Here is a 23,177-nt window from a genome sequence, read left to right as displayed (position 1 = left end):
ACTGTTCTGTGATAGGTCAGTCCCCTCTGATGTCATGTGACTGTTCTGATAGATCAGTGACCTATGATGTCATGTGACTGTTCTGTGATAGGTCAGTCCCCTGTTATGTCATGTGACTCTTCTGATAGGTCAGTGACCTCTGATGTCATGTGACTGTTCTGTGATAGGTCAGTGATCTATGATGTCATGTGACTGTTCTGTGATAGGTCAGTGACCTTTGATGTCATGTGACTGTGCTGTGATAGGTCAGTGACCTCTGATGTCATGTGACTGTTCTGTGATAGGTCAGTGACCTCTGATGTCATGTTACTGATCTGTGATAGTTCAGTGACCTCTGATGTCATGTGACTGTTCTGTGATAGGTCATGACCTATGATGTCATGTGACTGTTCTGTGATAGCTCGGGACCTCTTATTATGTGACTGTTCTGGTAGGTCAGTGACCTATGATGTCATGTGAATGTTCTGTGATAGGTCAGTGACCTCTGATGTCATGTGAGTGATCTGTGATAGTTCAGTGACCTCTGATGTCATGTGACTGTTCTGTGATAGGTCGTGACCTATGAGGTCATGTGAATGTTCTGTGATAGGTCGGTCCCCTATGATGTCATGTGAATGTTCTGTGATAGGTCGTGACCTCTTATCATGTGACTGTTCTGATAGGTCAGTGACCTCTGATGTCATGTGACTGTTCTGATAGGTCAGTGACCTCTAATGTCACGTGACTGTCCTAATAGGTCGTGACCCCTTATGACATCCGTCAGTTCTTCGAGCAGCAGCAGAGTCGTAAGAGAAGGAGAGTCGACGACGGATGTTTCTACTGCACCTGATCACCTTTAACCTTTGACCTCTAATGAACCATGGGATGAGCCTTGGCCTGTCCCTGATCTCGTGTGACATCACCTATTGATCAGCTGATGTTTGTGATTTTTGGACACTAGTGTTTTTAATCGTGTTTATTTTGAAGCTTTGAGGTACTGAACGTCCAGTTTTTTATGTTTGTTTCAGAGGTCGAAGGTCACTTACTTTAATGTTTATATGTGTTTTTCTTTATAATGAAAATCAATAAAACTGAACCACAAAACCAACATGGATTTGCTCATATTTCCGGATCAATCAACATGATTACCTGTGCTTTCAATCGGTGCTGTTTGTTGAAGTCATCGTGTTTGTCCAGATGCTTCTCCAGATCCAGGATCTGAGGTTACACAGGTAACTTCTCATCTCAGCTTTAAAATGACACGTGAACACGTGAGAAGCACGTCTTCCTCACCTCTTCATCGTGCAGGTGTCTGATCATGTCCAGCCAGAGGTTGGACCAGTTCAACAAATCCATCAGGGTCTGCGTGCCAGTAAGTAATCAGATTACCATGTACGTGCACATAAAGGTATTTCTTGGGGTCTTTTTTCAAATATTTCTTTTTGGCAGGAGATCAGAAAATCATTTCAAATTTGGTACAAATGTACATGTAGACTCGGATGAACTGATGAGTCTCAGTGGTCAAAGGTCACATGGACACAGAGGTGGTTGCTGGAGGTGATCCTAGCATTGGCTGTTTTGTTTATTTGACTGAGGTCAGAGAAATGAAACGCTGGTCCGTCCAGTCGGGAATTGAACCCGGGACCTGCTGCTCAGGTGTGTGGAGCAAATCATTTTCTGAAATAAAGACCCTAATTGTCTTTCAAGTGCACGTTTATTCTTTGGTAAAGACGTTCAAACCGATCTTACAGCATGCCGACGTGAAGCTGGGGAAGACCACGAAACATTGTCAGTTGTGCTCTTTCAAACAAAAAGAGGTGATGTGTTTGCGTATAAGGTAAATTGTGTGTGTGTGAAAATGCGAAGTACACCCCAGAAGATAAGACTGGAGGAGACAGCAAAGTGATCAGTGGCTCCGATGTCTGGATTCCCAGAGACCGGCACCTGGTGAGTCACCAACAGACAACTTGTCAAACGTAATATGCATAAACACAGATAAGTGTGGTTACATAAGCATTCATAATGCATAGTATAGTATGATTATATAATTTCCCATTACAGGTGCGACCATGTCGGACACCCCGACTCCTCCACATCATTATATTACATTTGATCCAATCAGCTGACCATCTGGTTGGAGGACGACCACTCGACCCCTCAGCCACAGCCGCCCTACTTCAGGGTTAGATCATAGTAAATATGATTTCTAACATTCATAACTCATCTGTGTCGAGCGGGGAAAAGAATCGACTGAGAAGTTCTCAAAGTGATCGTTGATTAAAATGGTATTGTTTGTTGATACCGACGTGTTGCAACACTCGGAGATGCATCGAGCTGGGAAATCAGTTCAGCTTGAGGCATCGACAAAACTTTCACTGGAACAGAACTTGACATCTCCAGAAAATGTTGAAGTTTTGTCCGTCTAATCGAACATGGCCCGTAGCTTCCTGTACAGGTCGGGTCGGGTGATGGGCCACATGGACTGTGCTGTCATCACGGTCTCGTCGATAGTGTAGGAGTACTGATGCTCCAGGAACTCTCTGGGAAACTTGCACCAGGTAGATTCATCACCCAGACAGGCGGCAAGATGGACGGTGGCTTTGATCCGGAAAATAAACAGCACCAGAGACATGACCCAGGTGACGATGAAGAACGGGATGGTTACTGCCGAACCACCAAGGATGAACGGGACGAGGATGCGGCCTCTCCGTGGTGTACCATATTCTGCTGTTAGATCGACAAAAGTTGTCCATGCACCATCCTGTGGATCCGTGATAGTACTGACCATGATGTTTGGAATCAGTCCTGCGTCCTTCATTGAGTTCCAGACAGGTGGCAGTTTCCTGGGCTGGTGTCCTTTATCAGGAGTTTTACAGCCACTTTCTGGAACACAGAAAAAGCTTCTGTGCCCAGGCTGCATGAGTCCTGTAGCGATGCCGTAGGCTGCATCAGCATTGAGGAAACAGTTCCAGGGGGAATAGAGGAGCACGTCTTGGATGTTGGGCCAGGGCCGGAGACAGGAAGCTGGAATCGGGGGTTGTGTGATCTTTCCGTGAGCCAGAAAGATGATGTCCACTTCAATATCTTCGTAATTAGACTCGTCCTCGTTTGACTTCTTGATGATTTGATTTTTCATTAATCGAAACAACTCCACAAGTTTGATGAAAGTCTCCATCCCTGGATTCTCCCTCAGCCATTGTTGCACCTCTTTGATCTGGCATGCTTCAATGGCATACCTTAATAATTCTCCCTCGTCTTGAGAGCTTCTGTTTGGGTTTTCAATAATGCGTTTAACCTTCGCCTGCTCGCACTGTTCTTCTTCCATCTTCTCGAGCATCTGCCTGTGAATAAAACAGCAGAAGGTCCAGTTAGCACGACTTCAAACACATTTTACACTGAAATGGGAAGTTGAAACTCCCAGTGGATTTTTCAAATGTGTTTTTGCAGTTCTAGTGTCTAAAGGATTGTTTAAGCACGGTGAATTGAGATGATGGTTGTCCATCATCAGTGGGTAGTAAGAGCGAGGGCATTCCTGATCACTGCATTTTAGTAGGTGTCGACCATTCCTACCAAATAGTCAACTAGTCCATTAATCGAAGGGTCAATTTGTGTGAGAGAGATCAGATGTTTAAAGAAGTCTCTGATCGTCGTCTGCCTTCCTCGTCCACTCTGTCGTTAGCGTTTGCCACAAGCGTATGTAGCTATAGATGTTTATATATACTGTTGCGTTACTGTTGCGTTACTTTACGTTTGACGTTTCTATTTACTCTGGGTTAGTTTTATTCGAGCATCTGAATGTTTGTTTGACCATGTTTTCTTCTGGTTCTTTTTCTAACAACAGTGCCCCCTGCTGCATATCTGCTGTAGGTACCAGTGCTTTATTACTGCACCGGGCTGAACCAAGTTATACTTGACTAGTTGACAACGATGCAGTTAGGACTCGTTGTGTTGATAATGTTGGAACTCGTACGAGCTGGATGTGTCCTGGACGTTGCTCTGCAGGGACTTGAGTCACCTGACTGGTCACAAGCTTGTTGCTCCCAGGTGTCGAGTTTAGCTACCAGGTGGTGTCGCATGGCTGGTGGCTGCTGCTCCAACATTGAGGCCTAGTACGTCTGTTTCAGAGCTAACAATCCAAATCTTCGGTTCTATCAGACAGGAAGCAAACTAGACCCGGGCCTGTCCAGACAGCCTGAAGAAATCTGTGAAAATATCCTGTTTTAACAGCGCGGTATCTCCACGCATCGCATTGGTTCCTTTGGTTGTTGATGTGACATTATGTTGTTGAAACAAAGAAAAGATAGAAGGTTATATAGGAGGGAGGGGTCCCTCCTCCGACTGAAGGTGTAGTTCTTCTGCTTCATCAGCCTATGGCCCATGAACCCTGAGAGTCTGAACATCAGGGACACAGCTCGTCCACAGAAGCACATTTCAGCACCTTGAGTCCAATGAAATAACTGAGCTCTGTGAGGCCAAATTTTACATAATGACAAACTGAATATATTGTTATATACAGCAAAAAAGTCAGTATTTAATTGTGTCATTGAATCAATCATAGATCAATTATGAAGGATGTGAAGGTGGTTAAGTGGCTGCTACAAGATTTGTCTCCCTGGATGCTGTGGTGTCCAGCTTTAACACCAGGGGAAGTTGGTAGAGGTTCTGGACTCTTCTGGACAGACATGTTACAAAGAAGCTGCAGGAAAAGTTCCAGAAAATGTCCAGAGACCCTGACTCAGACAATTGTTCAGTCATACAGAACTTGCAGAACATGTCAGGAACATGTCAGGAACATGTCAGGAACATGTCAGGAGCATGTCAGGAACATGTCAGGAACATGTCAGGAGCATGTCAGGAACAGCTGCTAACAGGCTGCATTAAGGAGTGTCCAACTGCTTTGAGTGAAGTTTCTGCCCTAAACATCTGATGCTTTTCTCATTAAATTGTTTCAAAACCTGATGTAACAGCACCACCTGGAAAATATTGCTAAAATTGCTGAGAGGTGAGGTCACGTTGTAGAAGTGGTTTGGATATGTTGACCTTCAGACTCCCGCTGCAGCTGAAGAAAAACCTGCAGGAGCAGAAACTGAGAATCACTTACTTCATATCTTTAAACTGATCCCTCAGGGCCTTCGAGATCTTTCTGATCGCTTCGGCTGTGTCTCGCAGGGATTGGCTGGCTTCAGTCACATTGTTGTTCTTGATCAGATCTGTCCAGCTGTCGATCGCCTCATTAAGCGCAAACGCCATTCCAATAGCTCCTCCCACCAGCTGATGATTGAACGAAACAGATCATAAAGGATTAATTATCAGATGATCAAATTCTTCTTCTTAAAAACATTAAATTAAGAATTGAATAAGAACAGTGTGTGTGAACAGGAAGTGGGTCTCACCATGCCGCCTCCTTTGAGCACTGTTTTCATTCCAGTCACAGATATTTTCGTGATCAGCTGCTGACTTCCTTTATCAAATAGAAACTTAGATTTCTTCCCGATTGACCCGAGCGTGAAAAACGCTAAAACTCCCGTGACGGTCACCAGAATCGGGAGGTTGAGGCCGGGACCGAACCTTGTGTTATGTAGTCCTCCACCAGTAGACCAATTCGGCTCGTCTGCGATCATTCTGAAGTTGATGTTCACCTTCACTCCACTTCGTCTTGCCACAGCTCTCATGATGTCCGTCAGGATGTGTCTGTCCAAATCGTCCGGGTCAGCGAATCTGTTCGCCTCCGTCTTCTCCGACTTCAGTTTCTCAAACAGTCGCTGAATGTCTTTTGCTAATTTGTTGCTTTTCTCTTCGATTTCCTTTGCGTCTTTCATGGTGCTGCCGGACAGGAAGTGCTCGAGGAGTTTCGTGGCCACAGAGATGACGGCACCTGCTCCTAAATATGTTCCTCCCAACAAACCTAAAAATGGAGCAGCTGCTCCCCCGGTGAGGAAGGTGACGCCGGCACCGATCACACACGCAGCCCCCACCACAGCCACCGAGCTGCCCACACATTCACCGCCTTTGCATTTCTGCCTGAGGGACTCGAGCTCCCGGGCCAGTTTGACCAGTTGGTCCGCACAGCGACTCCTCTGGTCGATCCAGGAGAACATCTGCTCCAGCAGCTTGTCAGCGGTGGTCATGATGTTTCCTGGAGTTGGTCAGTGAGATGAACGTGAGGCTGGAAGACAAAGGTCAGAAGTCGGGTCAGAGAGAGGATGTTTGACGTTAAAGAGACGAACAACTTGATATTGAAGTTGATTACTTCAGTCTTTCTGTGTCCGAATGCTAATGAGAAAGGCGGTCCTAACCTCAGTCTCACGCAGGATTGGTCACAGCAGTGTGATGATCCAGTTCTACTACTTCTGCCTTTCAATGCTTACTGATTTGTGCATTTCTGTATATATTCATGCATTTATTTATACATATCCTCCATATTATATATAATAAAGACGTTTGAGATTAACTGTCAAGTTTGTTTATAAACTCTGTCTCCCTACCCCCTCCCTCCCCCTCCCTCTGGTTTTTCTCTCTCTCTCCGCCCCTCCCTCTCTCTCTTTCTCTCAGTCACGTGACTTCTCAGAAACTCAGCTGCAGTTTCTGAGTCAGACAAATATGTTCAAAATAATCATTAATAAACTGTAAATATCAAACAATCAAAAACTATCTTTTTTTTTAACAATATTTTTTATTGAAGTTTCAAGTGCATATCAAACTTTATGACGAATTTACAAACATTTTCATTTATATCCCCTCGAACAGCCACTCATTCACACAGACAAGGAAAAATAAATAAATAAAATGGACTCAAAAACTATCTTTAAACTATAATTTAAAGAATCGAATGAGCTCAACACACTCTTGTCTCTCTATAGTTGTGAGCACACAAATAATGCGTTTGACTGCCCCGAACCTAACTAGTCTAAACTTTAAACTAACTCTAACTCTAACTCTATCTGAGTCCGTAGAACGTGTGAGGACCAAATGTTCCTGATCCCGACAGAAGGACACACGCACACTTACCTGCTTCTCGTGCGCGTCTCGTCTCTTCCGATGTTTCGCTGTTATTCTGCTGGAGAAGGAAGTACGTGTGGTTCTATAGGTCGAACTGCCTGGTGTTTCCAATGAGGCTCCGCCCACAATGTCCTCAGAACCAGGGGTCCCCAACTCCCGGGCCGTGGACCGGTATCGGGCCGTGGGTCATGTGGTACATTGCCGCACAGAAAGAATAAACAACTTACATTATTTCTGTTTTATTTATTATCTGATTCCCAAAAGGTATTTTATTTTGAAAAATGACCGGATCCTCTCCGTTATGACTCATGCTTTACGCATGTCAAGACGCTTGTCTCGGTCACGTGAATTTTTCGCTAAACACAAACACACACGGTATTTGTCGGACCCCTTTGTCAACAAACCAGGTGAATCCAGAATGTCTGTTCAAGAATAGTTAGAAGAAGTTATATCCTGGTGTAAATACATGTTCTACAAAATGTACACACTCCCAGTATGTGGGGTAACTTTGGATGAAAGCAGCCACTTAGCAGCTTTAATGGAGGAGAAAGAGAAGTTCTTTATTCTCCTTCGAGGCCGATATTTTGTTCTCACTCTTTCAATTACCCCCCAAAGCAGATTTACGCAAGAAAATAATTAAAGAGCATGAAAAGAAAGACGGGAGAGGAGGCTGCGGAGCGGCTGGAGGACGTAGAGAAATAAATCTGTTGAAAAAGGAAAGTGAGAGCGGAAGACAAAAGGACGAACAGTGAAAGGGCAGAGGTCAAAGCAGGAGGTGAGGAGAGGCAGGTGGACTCCAGGCCTCTCATTATAAAGGTCATTAGTGGTTCTGCTCCTCTGGGTCTGATTCATGACATTATTTAGATGAAGATCCCTCTGAACTCAAGACCTCTAACTCTGAGTTTAGAGAAAACAAGGTCATCAGAGGGCGAAGGGCCATGCTGCAGTGAAAACTGTACAACTCTGTCTGAATATGGAGATTAAATATCAAAGTGTCTCTGCATCGTATCATCGAAGCTGATGAAGAGAAACCTCGGCTCAACTCAAATGAGTCAGACTAACTCTCCCCTGGACTCTGTCTGATTCTTCACTCAGCTCCACCGTCTCCTCTCGTCGTCTAATTCCACGAAACCTCTCGGCACATTTGCTTCCCTCACTCGTTCGGCACCTGGATCAGTTACATGTTTCATTCGTCCTCTCGGGCAGTGTTCATTAAGTGTCTGTGATAGTCTGGTTTCTTTACTGACTGAGGACGCCTGCAGCTCAGAGCAGGAAACAGCTGCAGCCTGGTTGGGCCTGTGTGATACGACCAAACTCTCATCACTCTCGTCCCTGATCAGTACGTCATCAATGTGAGTTTGGATCTGAGCCAATGTGCTGTTTACATGTGAAAGATGTAAAGCTGTGTTGATAATAATAATAATGTAATGCTCTGTAAGTCAATAATCCAGAAAAAAGGACTGATTGTTTTAATTAAATATATAAATATATATAAGTTCACAGAGCTGCAGTGTAAACTGCATCCTGTTAGTCCACATCCAGTAAAATGACACAAATGAAATGAACACACATGATCTTCAGCTGTAAACTGATCAAACAGGTTCATGGTTTTAATTTCATGTTTATTATCAGCTCTTCATTGGTTGAACAGATTTCATAATTGATCATTATTAAATTGTATAACAATATAAGTGATTACTGATGGTTCAGTGGACTAGTGGCAGAAACTTGGACTATGGGCAGAAAAGGTCTCTGCTTCGACTCTGGTTCAACTCAATGGAGTGAAAACAAAAGACGAACCTGGATTGATCTGTCCAAAAATCCAAGAGGATTCTCCCTACCCTGTTCATCGTCTGATCATGTTCAGCTCCTTCAGAGGTTGGACCAGTTCAGCTTGAAAACAAATACGTCAGGGTCTGCGTGCCAGAAAGTAATCAGATTACAGTGTACGTGTACATACAGGTATTTTTTGGGGACTTACTTCAATTATTTCTTTTTGGCAGGAGATCAGAAAATCCTTTCAAATTTGGTACAAATGTCCATTTAGACTCGGATGAACTGATGAGTCTCAGTGGTCAAAGGTCACAGGGACACAGAGTTGGTTGCTGGAGGTGATCCTAGCATTGGCTGTTGTGTTTATTTGACTGAGGTCAGAGAAATGAAACGCTGGTCCGTCCAGTCGGGAATTGAACCAGGGACCTGCTGCTCAGGTGTGTGGAGGAAATCATTTTCTGAAATAAAGACCCTAATTGTCTTTCAAGTGCACGTTTATTCTTTGGCAAAGACGTTCAAGCGATCTTACAGCATGCCGACGTGAAGCTGGGGAAGACCACGAAACATTGTCAGTTGTGCTCTTTTAAACAAAAAGAGGTGATGTGTTTGCATCTAAGGTAAATTGTGTGAGTGTGTGAAAATGCGAAGTACACCCCAGAATATAAGACTGGAGGAGACAGCACAGTGATCAGTGGCTCCGATGTCTGGATTCCCAGAGACCGGCACCTAGTGAGTCACCAACAGACAACTTGTCACACGTGATATGCATAAGCACAGATAAGTGTGGTTACATAAGCATTCATAATGCAGAGTAAAGTATGATTATATAATTTTCCATTACAGGTGCGACCATGTCGGACACCCCGACTCCTCCACATCATTATAATGCAATTGATCCAATCAGCTGACCATCTGGTTGGAGGACGACCACTCGACCCCTCAGCCACAGCCGCCCTACTTCAGGGTTAGATCATAGTAAATATGATTTCTAACATTCATAACTCATCTGTGTCGAGCGGGGAAAAGAATCGACTGAGAAGTTCTCAAAGTGATCGTTGATTAAAATGGGATTGTTTGTTGATACCGACGTGTTGCAACACTCGGAGATGCATCGAGCTGGGAAATCAGTTCAGCTTGAGGCATCGACAAAACTTTCACTGGAACAGAACTTTACAGCTCCAGAAAATGTTGAAGTTTTGTCCGTCTAATCGAACATGGCCCGTAGGTTCCTGTACAGGTCGGGTCGGGTGATGGGCCACATGGACTGTGCTGTCATCACGGTGTTGTCAACAGTGTAGGAGTACTGATGCTCCAGGAACTCTCTGGGAAACTTAAACCAGGTAGATCCATCACCCAGACAGGCGGCGAGATGGACGGTGGCTTTGATCCGGAAAATAAACAGCACCAGAGACATGACCCAGGTGACGATGAAGAACGGGATGGTTACTGCCGAACCACCAAGGATGAACGGGACGAGGATGCGGCCTCTCCGTGGTGTACCATATTCTGCTGTTAGATCGACAAAAGTCGTCCATGCACCATCTTTTGGATCCGTGATAGTACTGACCATGATGTTTGGAATCAGTCCTGCTTCCTTCATTGAGTTCCAGACAGGTGGCAGTTTCATGGGCCGGTGTCCTTCATGACAATTTTTACAGCCACTTCCTGAAGCACAGATAAAGCTTCTGTGCCAAGGCTGCATGAGTCCTGTAGCGATGCCGTAGGCTGCATCAGCATTGAGGAGACAGTTCCAGGGGGAATAGAGGAGCACGTCTTGGATGTTGGACCAGGGCCGGAGACAGGAAGCTGGAATCGGGGGTTGTGTGATCTTTCCGTGAGCCAGAAAGATAATGTCCACTTCAATATCTTCGTAATTAGACTCGTCCTCGTTTGACTTCTTGATGATTTGATTTTTCATTAATCGAAACAACTCCACAAGTTTGATGAAAGTCTCCATCCCTTGATTCTCCCTCAGCCATTGTTGCACCTCTTTGATCTGGCATGCTTCAATGGCATACCTTAATAATTCTCCCTCGTCTTGAGAGCTTCTGTTTGGGTTTTCAATAATGCGTTTAACCTTCGCCTGCTCGCACTGTTCTTCTTCCATCTTCTTGAGCATCTGCCTGTGAATAAAACAGCAGAAGGTCCAGTTAGCACGACTTCAAACACACTGAAATGGGAAGTTGAAACTCCCAGTGGATTTTTCAAATGTGTGTTTGCTGTTCTAGTGTCTAAAGGATTGTTCAAGCACGGTGAATTGAGATGATGGTTGTCCATCATCAGTGGTTAGTAAGAGTGGGGGCATTCCTGATCACTACGTTTTAGTAGGTGTCGACTATTGATTGTCGTCTGCCTTCCTAGTCCACTGTGTCGTTGCTAGTGTTAGCCATAAGCGTATACAGCTACAGATGTTTATACATATTGTTTTGTTACTGTTGCGTTACTTTACATTTTGACGTTTCTATTTACTCTGGGTTAGTTTTATTCGAGCATCTGAATCTGGTTGTTTGACCATGTTTCCTTCTGGCTCTGTGTCTAACAACAGTGCCCCCTGCTGCATATCTGCTGTAGGTACCAGTGCTGTATTACTGCACCGGGCTAAACCCACTTATACATGACTAGTTGACAACGATGCAGTTAGGACTCTTTGTGTTGATAGTGTTGGAACTCGTACGAGCTGGATGTGTCCAGGACGTTGCTCTGCAGGGACTTGAGTCACCTGACTGGTCACAAGCTTGTTGCTCCCAGGTGTCGAGTTTAGCTACCAGGTGGTGTCGCATGGCTGATGGCTGCTGCTCCAACATTGCGGCCTAGTACTTCTGTTCCAGGACCTGGAACACGTTCTGGTTCTGTTTTCTAACAAAGCTCCCCACAAACAGCTGTTTTCTGTTTATACCTGCTGCTTCAACCGCAGCAAGCCGCTGACGTGGAGCCGGCAGCCCAAGGACAGCACCAAGCGAGCCCGAGCACCGTGACAGGAACGCCCTGAGCTGAGGAGGGGGCTATGACATCTATTCGGGTAGTAATCCCATTCTACGCCCTCTAGCGTATCGTTTCTGGCGTAGAGGAACCACAGCAAATCGCGGTATTTGTTATTTTCCAGAGATTTTTGGACGGTAGACATGCCAGATACCCAAATTAACATGTAGAAGCACTACAAAAGTGGAATTTTCATAATATGTCCCCTTTAACACCAGGGAAAGTTGGTAGAGGTTCTGGACGAACATTTTACGAAGAACCTGCAGGAAAAGTTCCAGAAAATGTCCAGAGACACAGACTCAGACAATTGTTCAGACATACAGAACCTGCAGAACATGTCAGGAACAGGTCAGGAACATGTCAGGAACAGCTGCTAACAGGCTGCATTAAGGTGTTGCTCTGTGGTTCCTAGTTTGCAGATGTAAAATTATAGAAACGTCAAACTGTTCTTCCCTAAACCTCTGATGATTTTCTCATTAAATTGAAGTGAAGGTCACGTTGTAGAAGTGATTTGGACGTGTAGCTGTTTACCCGAGGAGACAAACCTGCAGGAGCAGAAACTGAGAATATGAAGTAAGAACTTACTTCATATCTTTAAACTGATCCCTCAGGGCCTTCGAGATCTTTCGGATTGCTTTGGCTGTGTCTCGCAGGGATTGGCTGGCTTCAGTCACATTGTTGTTCTTGATCAGATCTGTCCAGCTGTCGATCGCCTCATTAAGCGCAAATGCCATTCCAATAGCTCCTCCCACCAGCTGATGATTGACCTAAACAGATCATAAAGGATTAATTATCAGATGATCAAATTATCCGTCTTAAAAACATTAAATTAAGAATTGAATAAGAACAGTGTGTGTGTACAGGAAGTGGGTCTCACCATGCCGCCTCCTTTGAGCACTGTTTTCATTCCAGTCACAGATATTTTCGTGATCAGCTGCTGACTTCCTTTATCAAATAGAAACTTAGATTTCGTCCCGATTGACTTGAGCGTGAAAAACGCTAAAACTCCCGTGACGGTCACCAGAATCAGGAGGTTGAGGCCGGGACCGAACCTTGTGTTATGTAGTCCTCCACCAGTAGACCAATTCGGCTCATACGCAGCCCCCACCACAGCCACCGAGCTGCCCACACATTCACCGCCTTTGCATTTCTGCCTAAGGGACTTGAGCTCCTGGGCCAGTTTGACCAGTTGGTCCGCACAGCAACTCCTCTGGTCGATCCAGGAGAACATCTGCTCCAGCAGCCTGTCAGCGGTGGTCATGATGTTTCCTGGAGTTTGTCACTGAGATGAACGTGAGGCTGGAAGACAAAGGTCAGAGGTCGGGTCAAAGAGAGGATGTTTGACGTTAAAGAGACGAACGAGTGGATATTGAAGTTGATTACTTCTGTCTTTGTGTGTCGGTATGCTAATGAGACAGTCTCACGCAGGATAGGTCACAGCAGTGTGATGATCCAGTTTTACTACTTCCTGGTGACTGATTTGTGCATTTCTGTATTTATCATGCATTTAATTATACATATCCTCCATACTATATATATGATATTATTATATATGAGATTAAATGTCAAGTTTGTTTATAAACTCTGTCTCCCTACCCCCTCCCTCTGGTTCTTCTATGTCAGGGGTGTCCAAACTTTTTGTCCTGAGGGCCACATATAGAAAAAAATACTACGGTCTGGGCCACTCACGCCGCCAAGTGGTGGCGTTCTGAGGGACAGCTGCAATACAGTGGACCATAGTCCATCATATTACATTTAATTTAGCTGACGCTTTTATCCAAAGCGACTTACAGTAGTAAGTACAATAGTGCTATAATTAAGTTCCATTTAAGTGCTATTAAATTGTTAGTTTTTTTTGGAGGCGGGTCACTTGAAAATGGACGGCGGGCCGCAAATGGCCCCGCGGGCCGTAGTTTGGACATCCCTGTTCTATGTCTTTATCTCCCTTCACCCAAGTCCTGCTACTTATGTAATGTCTTCTGCTGCTGTAAAACTGCACATGTCCTCACTGTTGGACTAATAAAGGACTTTTTATCTTATCCTCTTTTCCTGCTGCCTCTCTCTCTCTCTCTCTCTCTCTCTTTATCTCTCTCTCTCTCCGCCCCTCCCTTCCTCTCTCCCTTCCTCCCTGTCTCTCTTTCTCTCAGTCATGTGACTTCTCAGAAACCCAGCTGCAGTTTCTGAGTCAGATAAATATGTTCAACATAATCATTAATAAACTGTAAATATCAAACAATCAAAAACTATCTTTAAACTATAATTTAAAGAATCGATTGAGCTCAACACACTCTTGTCTCTAGTAGTGAGCACACAAATAATGCGTTTGACTGCCCCCAACCTAACTAGTCTAAACTTTAAACTAACTAATCTAAACTAAACTAAACTAAACTAAACTAAACTAAACTAACAAACTCTAACTCTGACTCAGTCCGTTGAACGTGTGAGGACCAAATGTCCCTGATCCCAACAGAAAGGACACACGTGCACTCACCTGCTTCTCGTGCGCGTCTCGTCTCTTCTGTTAAGTTGTCTTGACTCGCGCAGTGTAACTAAAAAGTATGAGCGTAGCGTCTGTTTAAGTATTTTATTCTCATGTGCACCGGCTCTATTCATCCGTCTCATGCACAGGTAACAAGGGAACTGACAACATCGGTCATATACACAGAAACCTTTACACCTCTAATAAAACGGGCAATACTGCTACCGTAAAACAATGAGAAGAGCGTTCTCTTTAATGATAGGAGGCTGCGGAGCGGCTGGAGGACGTAGAGAAATAAATCTGTTGAAAAAGGAAAGTGAGAGCGGAAGACAAAAGGACGAACAGTGAAAGGGCAGAGGTCAAAGCAGGAGGTGAGGAGAGGCAGGTGGACTCCAGGCCTCTCATTATAAAGGTCATTAGTGGTTCTGCTCCTCTGGGTCTGATTCATGACATTATTTAGATGAAGATCCCTCTGAACTCAAGACCTCTAACTCTGAGTTTAGAGAAAACAAGGTCATCAGAGGGCGAAGGGCCATGCTGCAGTGAAAACTGTACAACTCTGTCTGAATATGGAGATTAAATATCAAAGTGTCTCTGCATCGTATCATCGAAGCTGATGAAGAGAAACCTCGGCTCAACTCAAATGAGTCAGACTAACTCTCCCCTGGACTCTGTCTGATTCTTCACTCAGCTCCACCGTCTCCTCTCGTCGTCTAATTCCACGAAACCTCGCGGCACATTTGCTTCCCTCACTCGTTCGGCACCTGGATCAGTTACATGTTTCATTCGTCCTCTCGGGCAGTGTTCATTAAGTGTCTGTGATAGTCTGGTTTCTTTACTGACTGAGGACGCCTGCAGCTCAGAGCAGGAAACAGCTGCAGCCTGGTTGGGCCTGTGTGATACGACCAAACTCTCATCACTCTCGTCCCTGATCAGTACGTCATCAATGTGAGTTTGGATCTGAGCCAATGTGCTGTTTACATGTGAAAGATGTAAAGCTGTGTTGATAATAATAATAATGTAATGCTCTGTAAGTCAATAATCCAGAAAAAAGGACTGATTGTTTTAATTAAATATATAAATATATATAAGTTCACAGAGCTGCAGTGTAAACTGCATCCTGTTAGTCCACATCCAGTAAAATGACACAAATGAAATGAACACACATGATCTTCAGCTGTAAACTGATCAAACAGGTTCATGGTTTTAATTTCATGTTTATTATCAGCTCTTCATTGGTTGAACAGATTTCATAATTGATCATTATTAAATTGTATAACAATATAAGTGATTACTGATGGTTCAGTGGACTAGTGGCAGAAACTTGGACTATGGGCAGAAAAGGTCTCTGCTTCGACTCTGGTTCAACTCAATGGAGTGAAAACAAAAGACGAACCTGGATTGATCTGTCCAAAAATCCAAGAGGATTCTCCCTACCCTGTTCATCGTCTGATCATGTTCAGCTCCTTCAGAGGTTGGACCAGTTCAGCTTGAAAACAAATACGTCAGGGTCTGCGTGCCAGAAAGTAATCAGATTACAGTGTACGTGTACATACAGGTATTTTTTGGGGACTTACTTCAATTATTTCTTTTTGGCAGGAGATCAGAAAATCCTTTCAAATTTGGTACAAATGTCCATTTAGACTCGGATGAACTGATGAGTCTCAGTGGTCAAAGGTCACAGGGACACAGAGTTGGTTGCTGGAGGTGATCCTAGCATTGGCTGTTGTGTTTATTTGACTGAGGTCAGAGAAATGAAACGCTGGTCCGTCCAGTCGGGAATTGAACCAGGGACCTGCTGCTCAGGTGTGTGGAGGAAATCATTTTCTGAAATAAAGACCCTAATTGTCTTTCAAGTGCACGTTTATTCTTTGGCAAAGACGTTCAAGCGATCTTACAGCATGCCGACGTGAAGCTGGGGAAGACCACGAAACATTGTCAGTTGTGCTCTTTTAAACAAAAAGAGGTGATGTGTTTGCATCTAAGGTAAATTGTGTGAGTGTGTGAAAATGCGAAGTACACCCCAGAATATAAGACTGGAGGAGACAGCACAGTGATTAGTGGCTCCGATGTCTGGATTCCCAGAGACCGGCACCTAGTGAGTCACCAACAGACAACTTGTCACACGTGATATGCATAAGCACAGATAAGTGTGGTTACATAAGCATTCATAATGCAGAGTAAAGTATGATTATATAATTTTCCATTACAGGTGCGACCATGTCGGACACCCCGACTCCTCCACATCATTATAATGCAATTGATCCAATCAGCCGACCATCTGGTTGGAGGACGACCACTCGACCCCTCAGCCACAGCCGCCCTACTTCAGGGTTAGATCATAGTAAATATGATTTCTAACATTCATAACTCATCTGTGTCGAGCGGGGAAAAGAATCGACTGAGAAGTTCTCAAAGTGATCGTTGATTAAAATGGGATTGTTTGTTGATACCGACGTGTTGCAACACTCGGAGATGCATCGAGCTGGGAAATCAGTTCAGCTTGAGGCATCGACAAAACTTTCACTGGAACAGAACTTTACAGCTCCAGAAAATGTTGAAGTTTTGTCCGTCTAATCGAACATGGCCCGTAGCTTCCTGTGCAGGTCGGGTCGGGTGATGGGCCACATGGACTGTGCTGTCATCACGGTGTTGTCAACAGTGTAGGAGTACTGATGCTCCAGGAACTCTCTGGGAAACTTAAACCAGGTAGATCCATCACCCAGACAGGCGGCGAGATGGACGGTGGCTTTGATCCCGAAGATAAAAAGCACCAGAGACATGACCCAGGTGACGATGTAGAACGGGATGGTTACTGCCGAACCACCAAGGATGAACGGGACGAGGATGCGGCCTCTCCGTGGTGTACCATATTCTGCTGTTAGATCGACAAAAGTCGTCCATGCACGATCTTGTGGATCCGTGATAGTACTGACCATGATGTTTGGAATCAGTCCTGCTTCCTTCATTGAGTTCCAGCCAAGTGGCGGTTTCATGGGCCGGTGTCCTTCATAACAATTTTTACAGCCACTTCCTGAAGCACAGATAAAGCTTCTGTGCCAAGGCTGCATGAGTCCTGTAGCGATGCCGTAGGCTGCATCAGCATTGAGGAGACAGTTCCAGGGGGAATAGAGGAGCACGTCTTGGATGTTGGGCCAGGGCCGGAGACAGGAAGCTGGAATCGGGGGTTGTGTGATCGATCCGTGAGCCAGAAAGATGATGTCCACTTCACTATCTTCGTAATCAGCCTCGTCCTCGTTTGATTTCTTGTTGATTTCATTTTTCATTAATCGAAACAATTCCACAAGTTTGAGGAAAGTCTCCATCCCTTGATTCTCATTCCACCATTGTTGCACCTCTTTGATCTGGCATGCTTCAATGGCATACCTTAATAATTCTCCCTCGTCTTGAGAGCTTCTGTTTGGGTTTTCAATAATGCGTTTAACCTTCGCCTGCTCGCACTGTTCTTCTTCCATCTCCTCGAGCATCTGCCTGTGAATAAAACAGCAGAAGGTCCAGTTAGCACGACTTCAAACACATTTTACACTGAAATGGGAAGTTGAAACTCCCAGTGGATTTTTCAAATGTGTGTTTGCTGTTCTAGTGTCTAAAGGATTGTTCAAGCACGGTGAATTGAGATGATTGTTGTCCATCATCAGTGGGTAGTAAGAGCGAGGGCATTCCTGATTACTACGTTTTAGTAGGTGTCGACTATTCCTTGCAAGTAGTCAACTAATCCGTTAATGAAGGGGACATGTTTTTTCCAACCCGTGTCAATTTGTGTGAGAGAGATAATATGTTTAAAGAAGTCTCTGATTTTCGTCTGCCTTCCTAGTCCACTGTGTCGTTGCTAGTGTTAGCCATAAGCATATGCAGCTACAGATGTTTATACATATTGTTTTGTTACTGTTGCGTTACTTTACATTTTGACGTTTCTATTTACTCTGGGTTAGTTTTATTCGAGCATCTGAATCTGGTTGTTTGACCATGTTTCCTTCTGGCTCTGTGTCTAACAACAGTGCCCCCTGCTGCATATCTGCTGTAGGTACCAGTGCTTTATTACTGCACCGGGCTGAACCAAGTTATACTTGACTAGGTGACAACGATGCAGTTAGGACTCTTTGTGTTGATAGCGTTGGAACTCGTACGAGCTGGATGTGTCCAGGACGTTGCTCTGCAGGGACTTGAGTCACCTGACTGGTCACAAGCTTGGTGCTCCCAGGTGTCGAGTTTAGCTACCAGGTGGTGTCGCATGGCTGATGGCTGCTGCTCCAACATTGCGGCCTAGTACTTCTGTTCCAGGACCTGGAACACGTTCTGGTTCTGTTTTCTAACAAAGCTCCCCACAAACAGCTGTTTTCTGTTTATACCTGCTGCTTCAACCGCAGCAAGCCGCTGACGTGGAGCCGGCAGCCCAAGGACAGCACCAAGCGAGCCCGAGCACCGTGACAGGAACGCCCTGAGCTGAGGAGGGGGCTATGACATCTATTCGGGTAGTAATCCCATTCTACGCCCTCTAGCGTATCGTTTCTGGCGTAGAGGAACCACAGCAAATCGCGGTAGTTGTTATTTTCCAGAGACTTTGGGACGGTAGACATGCCAGATACCCAAATTAACATGTAGAAGCACTACAAAAGTGGAATTTTCATAATATGTCCCCTTTAACACCAGGGGAAGTTGGTAGAGGTTCTTGACGAACATTTTACGAAGAACCTGCAGGAAAAGTTCCAGAAAATGTCCAGAGACAACGACTCAGACAATTGTTCAGACATACAGAACCTGCAGAACATTTCAGGAACAGGTCAGGAACATGTCAGGAACAGCTGCTAACAGGCTGCATTAAGGTGTTGCTCTGTGGTTCCTAGTTTGCAGATGTAAAATTATAGAAATGTCAAACTGTTCTTCCCTAAACCTCTGATGATTTTCTCATTAAATTGAAGTGAAGGTCACGTTGTAGAAGTGATTTGGACGTGTAGCTGTTTACCCGAGGAGACAAACCTGCAGGAGCAGAAACTGAGAATCACTTACTTCATATCTTTAAACTGATCCCTCAGGGCCTTCGAGATCTTTCGGATTGCTTCGGCTGTGTCTCGCAGGGATTGGCTGGCTTCAGTCACGTTGTTGTTCTTGATCAGATCTGTCCAGCTGTCGATCGCCTCATTAAGCGCAAACGCCATTCCAATAGCTCCTCCCACCAGCTGATGATTGACCAAAACAGATCATAAAGGATAAATTATCAGATGATCAAGTTATCCTTCATAAAAAAATTCAATTACGAATCAAATAGGAAAAGTGTGTGTGTACAGGAAGTGGGTCTCACCATGCCGCCTCCTTTGAGCACTGTTTTCATTCCAGTCACAGATATTTTCGTGATCAGCTGCTGACTTCCTTTATCAAATAGAAACTTAGATTTCGTCCCGATTGACTTGAGCGTGAAAAACGCTAAAACTCCAGTGACGCTCACCAGAATCGGGAGGTTGAGGCCGGGACCGAACCTTGTGTTATGTAGTCCTCCACCAGTAGACCAATTCGGCTCGTCTGCGATCATTCTGAAGTTGATGTTCACCTTCACTCCACTTCGTCTTGCCACAGCTCTCATGATGTCCGTCAGGATGTGTCTGTCCAAATCGTCCGGGTCGGTGAATCTGTTCGCCTCCGTCTTCTCCGACTTCAGTTTCTCAAACAGTCGCTGAATGTCTTTTGCTAATTTGTTGCTTTTCTCTTCGATTTCCTTTGCGTCTTTCATGGTGCTGCCGGACAGGAAGTGCTCGAGGAGTTTCGTGGCCACAGAGATGACGGCACCTGCTCCTAAATATGTTCCTCCCAACAAACCTAAAAATGGAGCAGCTGCTCCCCCGGTGAGGAAGGTGACGCCGGCACCGATCACACACGCAGCCCCCACCACAGCCACCGAGCTGCCCACACATTCACCACCTTTGCATTTCTGCCTGAGGGACTCGAGCTCCTGGGCCAGTTTGACCAGTTGGTCCGCACAGCGACTCCTCTGGTCGATCCAGGAGAACATCTGCTCCAGCAGCCTGTCAGCGGTGGTCATGATGTTTCCTGGAGTTTGTCACTGAGATGAACGTGAGGCTGGAAGACAAAGGTCAGAGGTCGGGTCAAAGAGAGGATGTTTGACGTTAAAGAGACGAACGAGTGGATATTGAAGTTGATTACTTCTGTCTTTGTGTGTCGGTATGCTAATGAGACAGTCTCACGCAGGATAGGTCACAGCAGTGTGATGATCCAGTTTTACTACTTCCTGGTGACTGATTTGTGCATTTCTGTATTTATCATGCATTTAATTATACATATCCTCCATACTATATATATGATATTATTATATATGAGATTAAATGTCAAGTTTGTTTATAAACTCTGTCTCCCTACCCCCTCCCTCTGGTTCTTCTATGTCAGGGGTGTCCAAACTTTTTGTCCTGAGGGCCACATATAGAAAAAAATACTACGGTCTGGGCCACTCACGCCGCCAAGTGGTGGCGTTCTGAGGGACAGCTGCAATACAGTGGACCATAGTCCATCATATTACATTTAATTTAGCTGACGCTTTTATCCAAAGCGACTTACAATAGTAAGTACAATAGTGCTATAATTAAGTTCCATTTAAGTGCTATTAAATTGTTAGTTTTTTTTGGAGGCGGGTCACTTGAAAATGGATGGCGGGCCGCAAATGGCCCCGCGGGCCGTAGTTTGGACATCCCTGTTCTATGTCTTTATCTCCCTTCACCCAAGTCCTGCTACTTATGTAATGTCTTCTGCTGCAGTAAAACTGCACATGTCCTCACTGTTGGACTAATAAAGGACTTCTTATCTTATCCTCTTTTCCTGCTGCCTCTCTCTCTCTCTCTCTCTCTCTCTCTCTCTCTCTCTCTCTCTTTATCTCTCTCTCTCTCCGCCCCTCCCTTCCTCTCTCCCTTCCTCCCTGTCTCTCTTTCTCTCAGTCATGTGACTTCTCAGAAACCCAGCTGCAGTTTCTGAGTCAGATAAATATGTTCAACATAATCATTAATAAACTGTAAATATCAAACAATCAAAAACTATCTTTAAACTATAATTTAAAGAATCGATTGAGCTCAACACACTCTTGTCTCTAGTAGTGAGCACACAAATAATGCGTTTGACTGCCCCCAACCTAACTAGTCTAAACTTTAAACTAACTAATCTAAACTAAACTAAACTAAACTAAACTAAACTAAACTAACAAACTCTAACTCTGACTCAGTCCGTTGAACGTTTGAGGACCAAATGTCCCTGATCCCAACAGAAAGGACACACGTGCACTCACCTGCTTCTCGTGCGCGTCTCGTCTCTTCTGTTAAGTTGTCTTGACTCGCGCAGTGTAACTAAAAAGTATGAGCGTAGCGTCTGTTTAAGTATTTTATTCTCATGTGCACCGGCTCTATTCATCCGTCTCATGCACAGGTAACAAGGGAACTGACAACATCGGTCATATACACAGAAACCTTTACACCTCTAATAAAACGGGCAATACTGCTACCGTAAAACAATGAGAAGAGCGTTCTCTTTAATGATACTTTAAGAGTTTCTCTCTGTTATTCTGCTGGAGAAGGACGCACGTGTGTTTCTACAGGTCGACAAAGTGTGTGTGTGTGAGGGGGGGGGGGCTTGTGTTCTTAGCTCAACATGTAGCAGTTGGAAAAATTCATCACATATAAACATCTGGTTGTCTCCTTTCCCCCGAGCTCCTTTCAACAGCCCAGCACTTATCAAATCATTAATTAAGCCTGAATCAAATCTACTCCCACAGAGCCATGTCTGTGTGTGTGTGTGTGTGTGTGTTTGTGTGTGTGTGTGTGTGTGTGTGTGTGCGTGTGTGTGTGTGTGTGCTTGTGTGTACGCCGGCTATGTTTGAGATGCGGATATGAACAGAGGTCATCATGTTATTCTGTGTGTTAACGTCTCCACAGGGGAAATGTCCGAATTTGCCACTAAATTAAACACAACAGGCATCCTGCACGTCTCCATGGAAAAACAACACAAACATTTTATTTATTCTGATCACTTGCTGACTGAGGTTGTTTCACCATTGTGTTTTACTCTTTTAATCTCTTTTCTGTGGGAGAGAATGATTTCCTCTTCCAAGATCCCTGGTTTATTAGCTCACCTCCAAAAAGCTGACACTGTGCAGGAAAAGGGGACAAATCTGAAAAGCATTAAAAATGGACACTGTTGGCCAGAGTCTAAATTGATGAAGGTTTGTGTTGAAGGTGTGAATCATCACGATGTAGCAGAGCTCTGTATTGAACAGACATTACTGTCCACGTTTCACAGTCTGAGTCTGTTATATTCCAGTTCACAGCCATAATCGAGGGCTGCAGTGACTTCTGTGTGTGTGGAAATGATGATGATGATGATGAGAGGAAATCTTCCCTATCACAGACTCCTATGGGAAAAATCTCCTCCAGTGATTCGGATCCTCTCTGACTCAGACATTTAGCACAGTTCAGTTTGTGGGTGAAAGTCGATCAAAGCTGTGATTGAACCGATCCTCTGACTCCTCTGGTTCTCATGAAAGAAACTGTTAAACTTCCTGAAATTCAACAAAAATAAAGATTTGTGTGGTCGTCAAACACTATTTCCCTTAAGGGCTGTAGAGCTTTGACACTTCTCGTCATTACTGAGCTGAGAAACATAAATCAATTATCAATTATCTACATATAATATACGACTTTGATAAAATGTTAAAATTGATTTTATAACGATAAAGAGGATCCAAAAAACAATCAGGAAGCAATAAATTATACAGAAGAGAAAGTTACAATGGAGGAATATTGGTATTTAATTTTTCTGGGAATAGGCAGATCCCTGATGCTTGTAAAAATAATCAGAAGCAAAATGAATACTAACTAAACTAAATAATGAAAAATGTTGGAATATAATGTATATCTCACAGAAAAACTGAAGTTACAAGACTTGACCTGTGGTTGAA

The 23,177-nt window shown here is 44.4% G+C and overlaps 3 protein-coding genes across 3 annotated transcripts; all 3 read right to left on the bottom strand.

Moving 5' to 3' along the window:
• Positions 1-1,674: 1,674 nt before the first annotated feature.
• LOC128454961 (uncharacterized) lies at positions 1,675-7,147 on the bottom strand. The gene is made up of 4 exons (XM_053438574.1): positions 6,988-7,147; positions 5,373-6,145; positions 5,081-5,250; positions 1,675-3,320 (listed from the first exon to the last, which is right to left on the bottom strand). Exons 2-4 carry the CDS (start codon positions 6,105-6,107, stop codon positions 2,402-2,404), a joined length of 1,824 nt encoding a protein of 607 aa, XP_053294549.1. The 5' UTR covers positions 6,108-6,145; positions 6,988-7,147; the 3' UTR covers positions 1,675-2,401.
• Positions 7,148-9,366: 2,219 nt separating this feature from the next.
• On the bottom strand, positions 9,367-13,006 carry LOC128454797 (uncharacterized). Its single transcript, XM_053438342.1, has 3 exons — positions 12,608-13,006; positions 12,316-12,485; positions 9,367-10,874 (listed from the first exon to the last, which is right to left on the bottom strand). The coding sequence occupies exons 1-3, from the start codon at positions 12,989-12,991 to the stop codon at positions 9,956-9,958; spliced, it is 1,473 nt and encodes a 490-aa protein (XP_053294317.1). The 5' UTR covers positions 12,992-13,006; the 3' UTR covers positions 9,367-9,955.
• Positions 13,007-16,481: 3,475 nt separating this feature from the next.
• LOC128454643 (uncharacterized) lies at positions 16,482-21,633 on the bottom strand. Its single transcript, XM_053438091.1, has 4 exons — positions 21,513-21,633; positions 19,530-20,302; positions 19,238-19,407; positions 16,482-17,701 (listed from the first exon to the last, which is right to left on the bottom strand). Exons 2-4 carry the CDS (start codon positions 20,262-20,264, stop codon positions 16,783-16,785), a joined length of 1,824 nt encoding a protein of 607 aa, XP_053294066.1. The 5' UTR covers positions 20,265-20,302; positions 21,513-21,633; the 3' UTR covers positions 16,482-16,782.
• Between the last annotated feature and the right edge of the window lie 1,544 nt (positions 21,634-23,177).

This window comes from Pleuronectes platessa, chromosome 13 (genome assembly GCF_947347685.1).
Source record: "Pleuronectes platessa chromosome 13, fPlePla1.1, whole genome shotgun sequence".
NCBI classification, from domain to species: domain Eukaryota; kingdom Metazoa; phylum Chordata; class Actinopteri; order Pleuronectiformes; family Pleuronectidae; genus Pleuronectes; species Pleuronectes platessa.
This window is presented reverse-complemented; position numbering and strand designations above follow the sequence as displayed.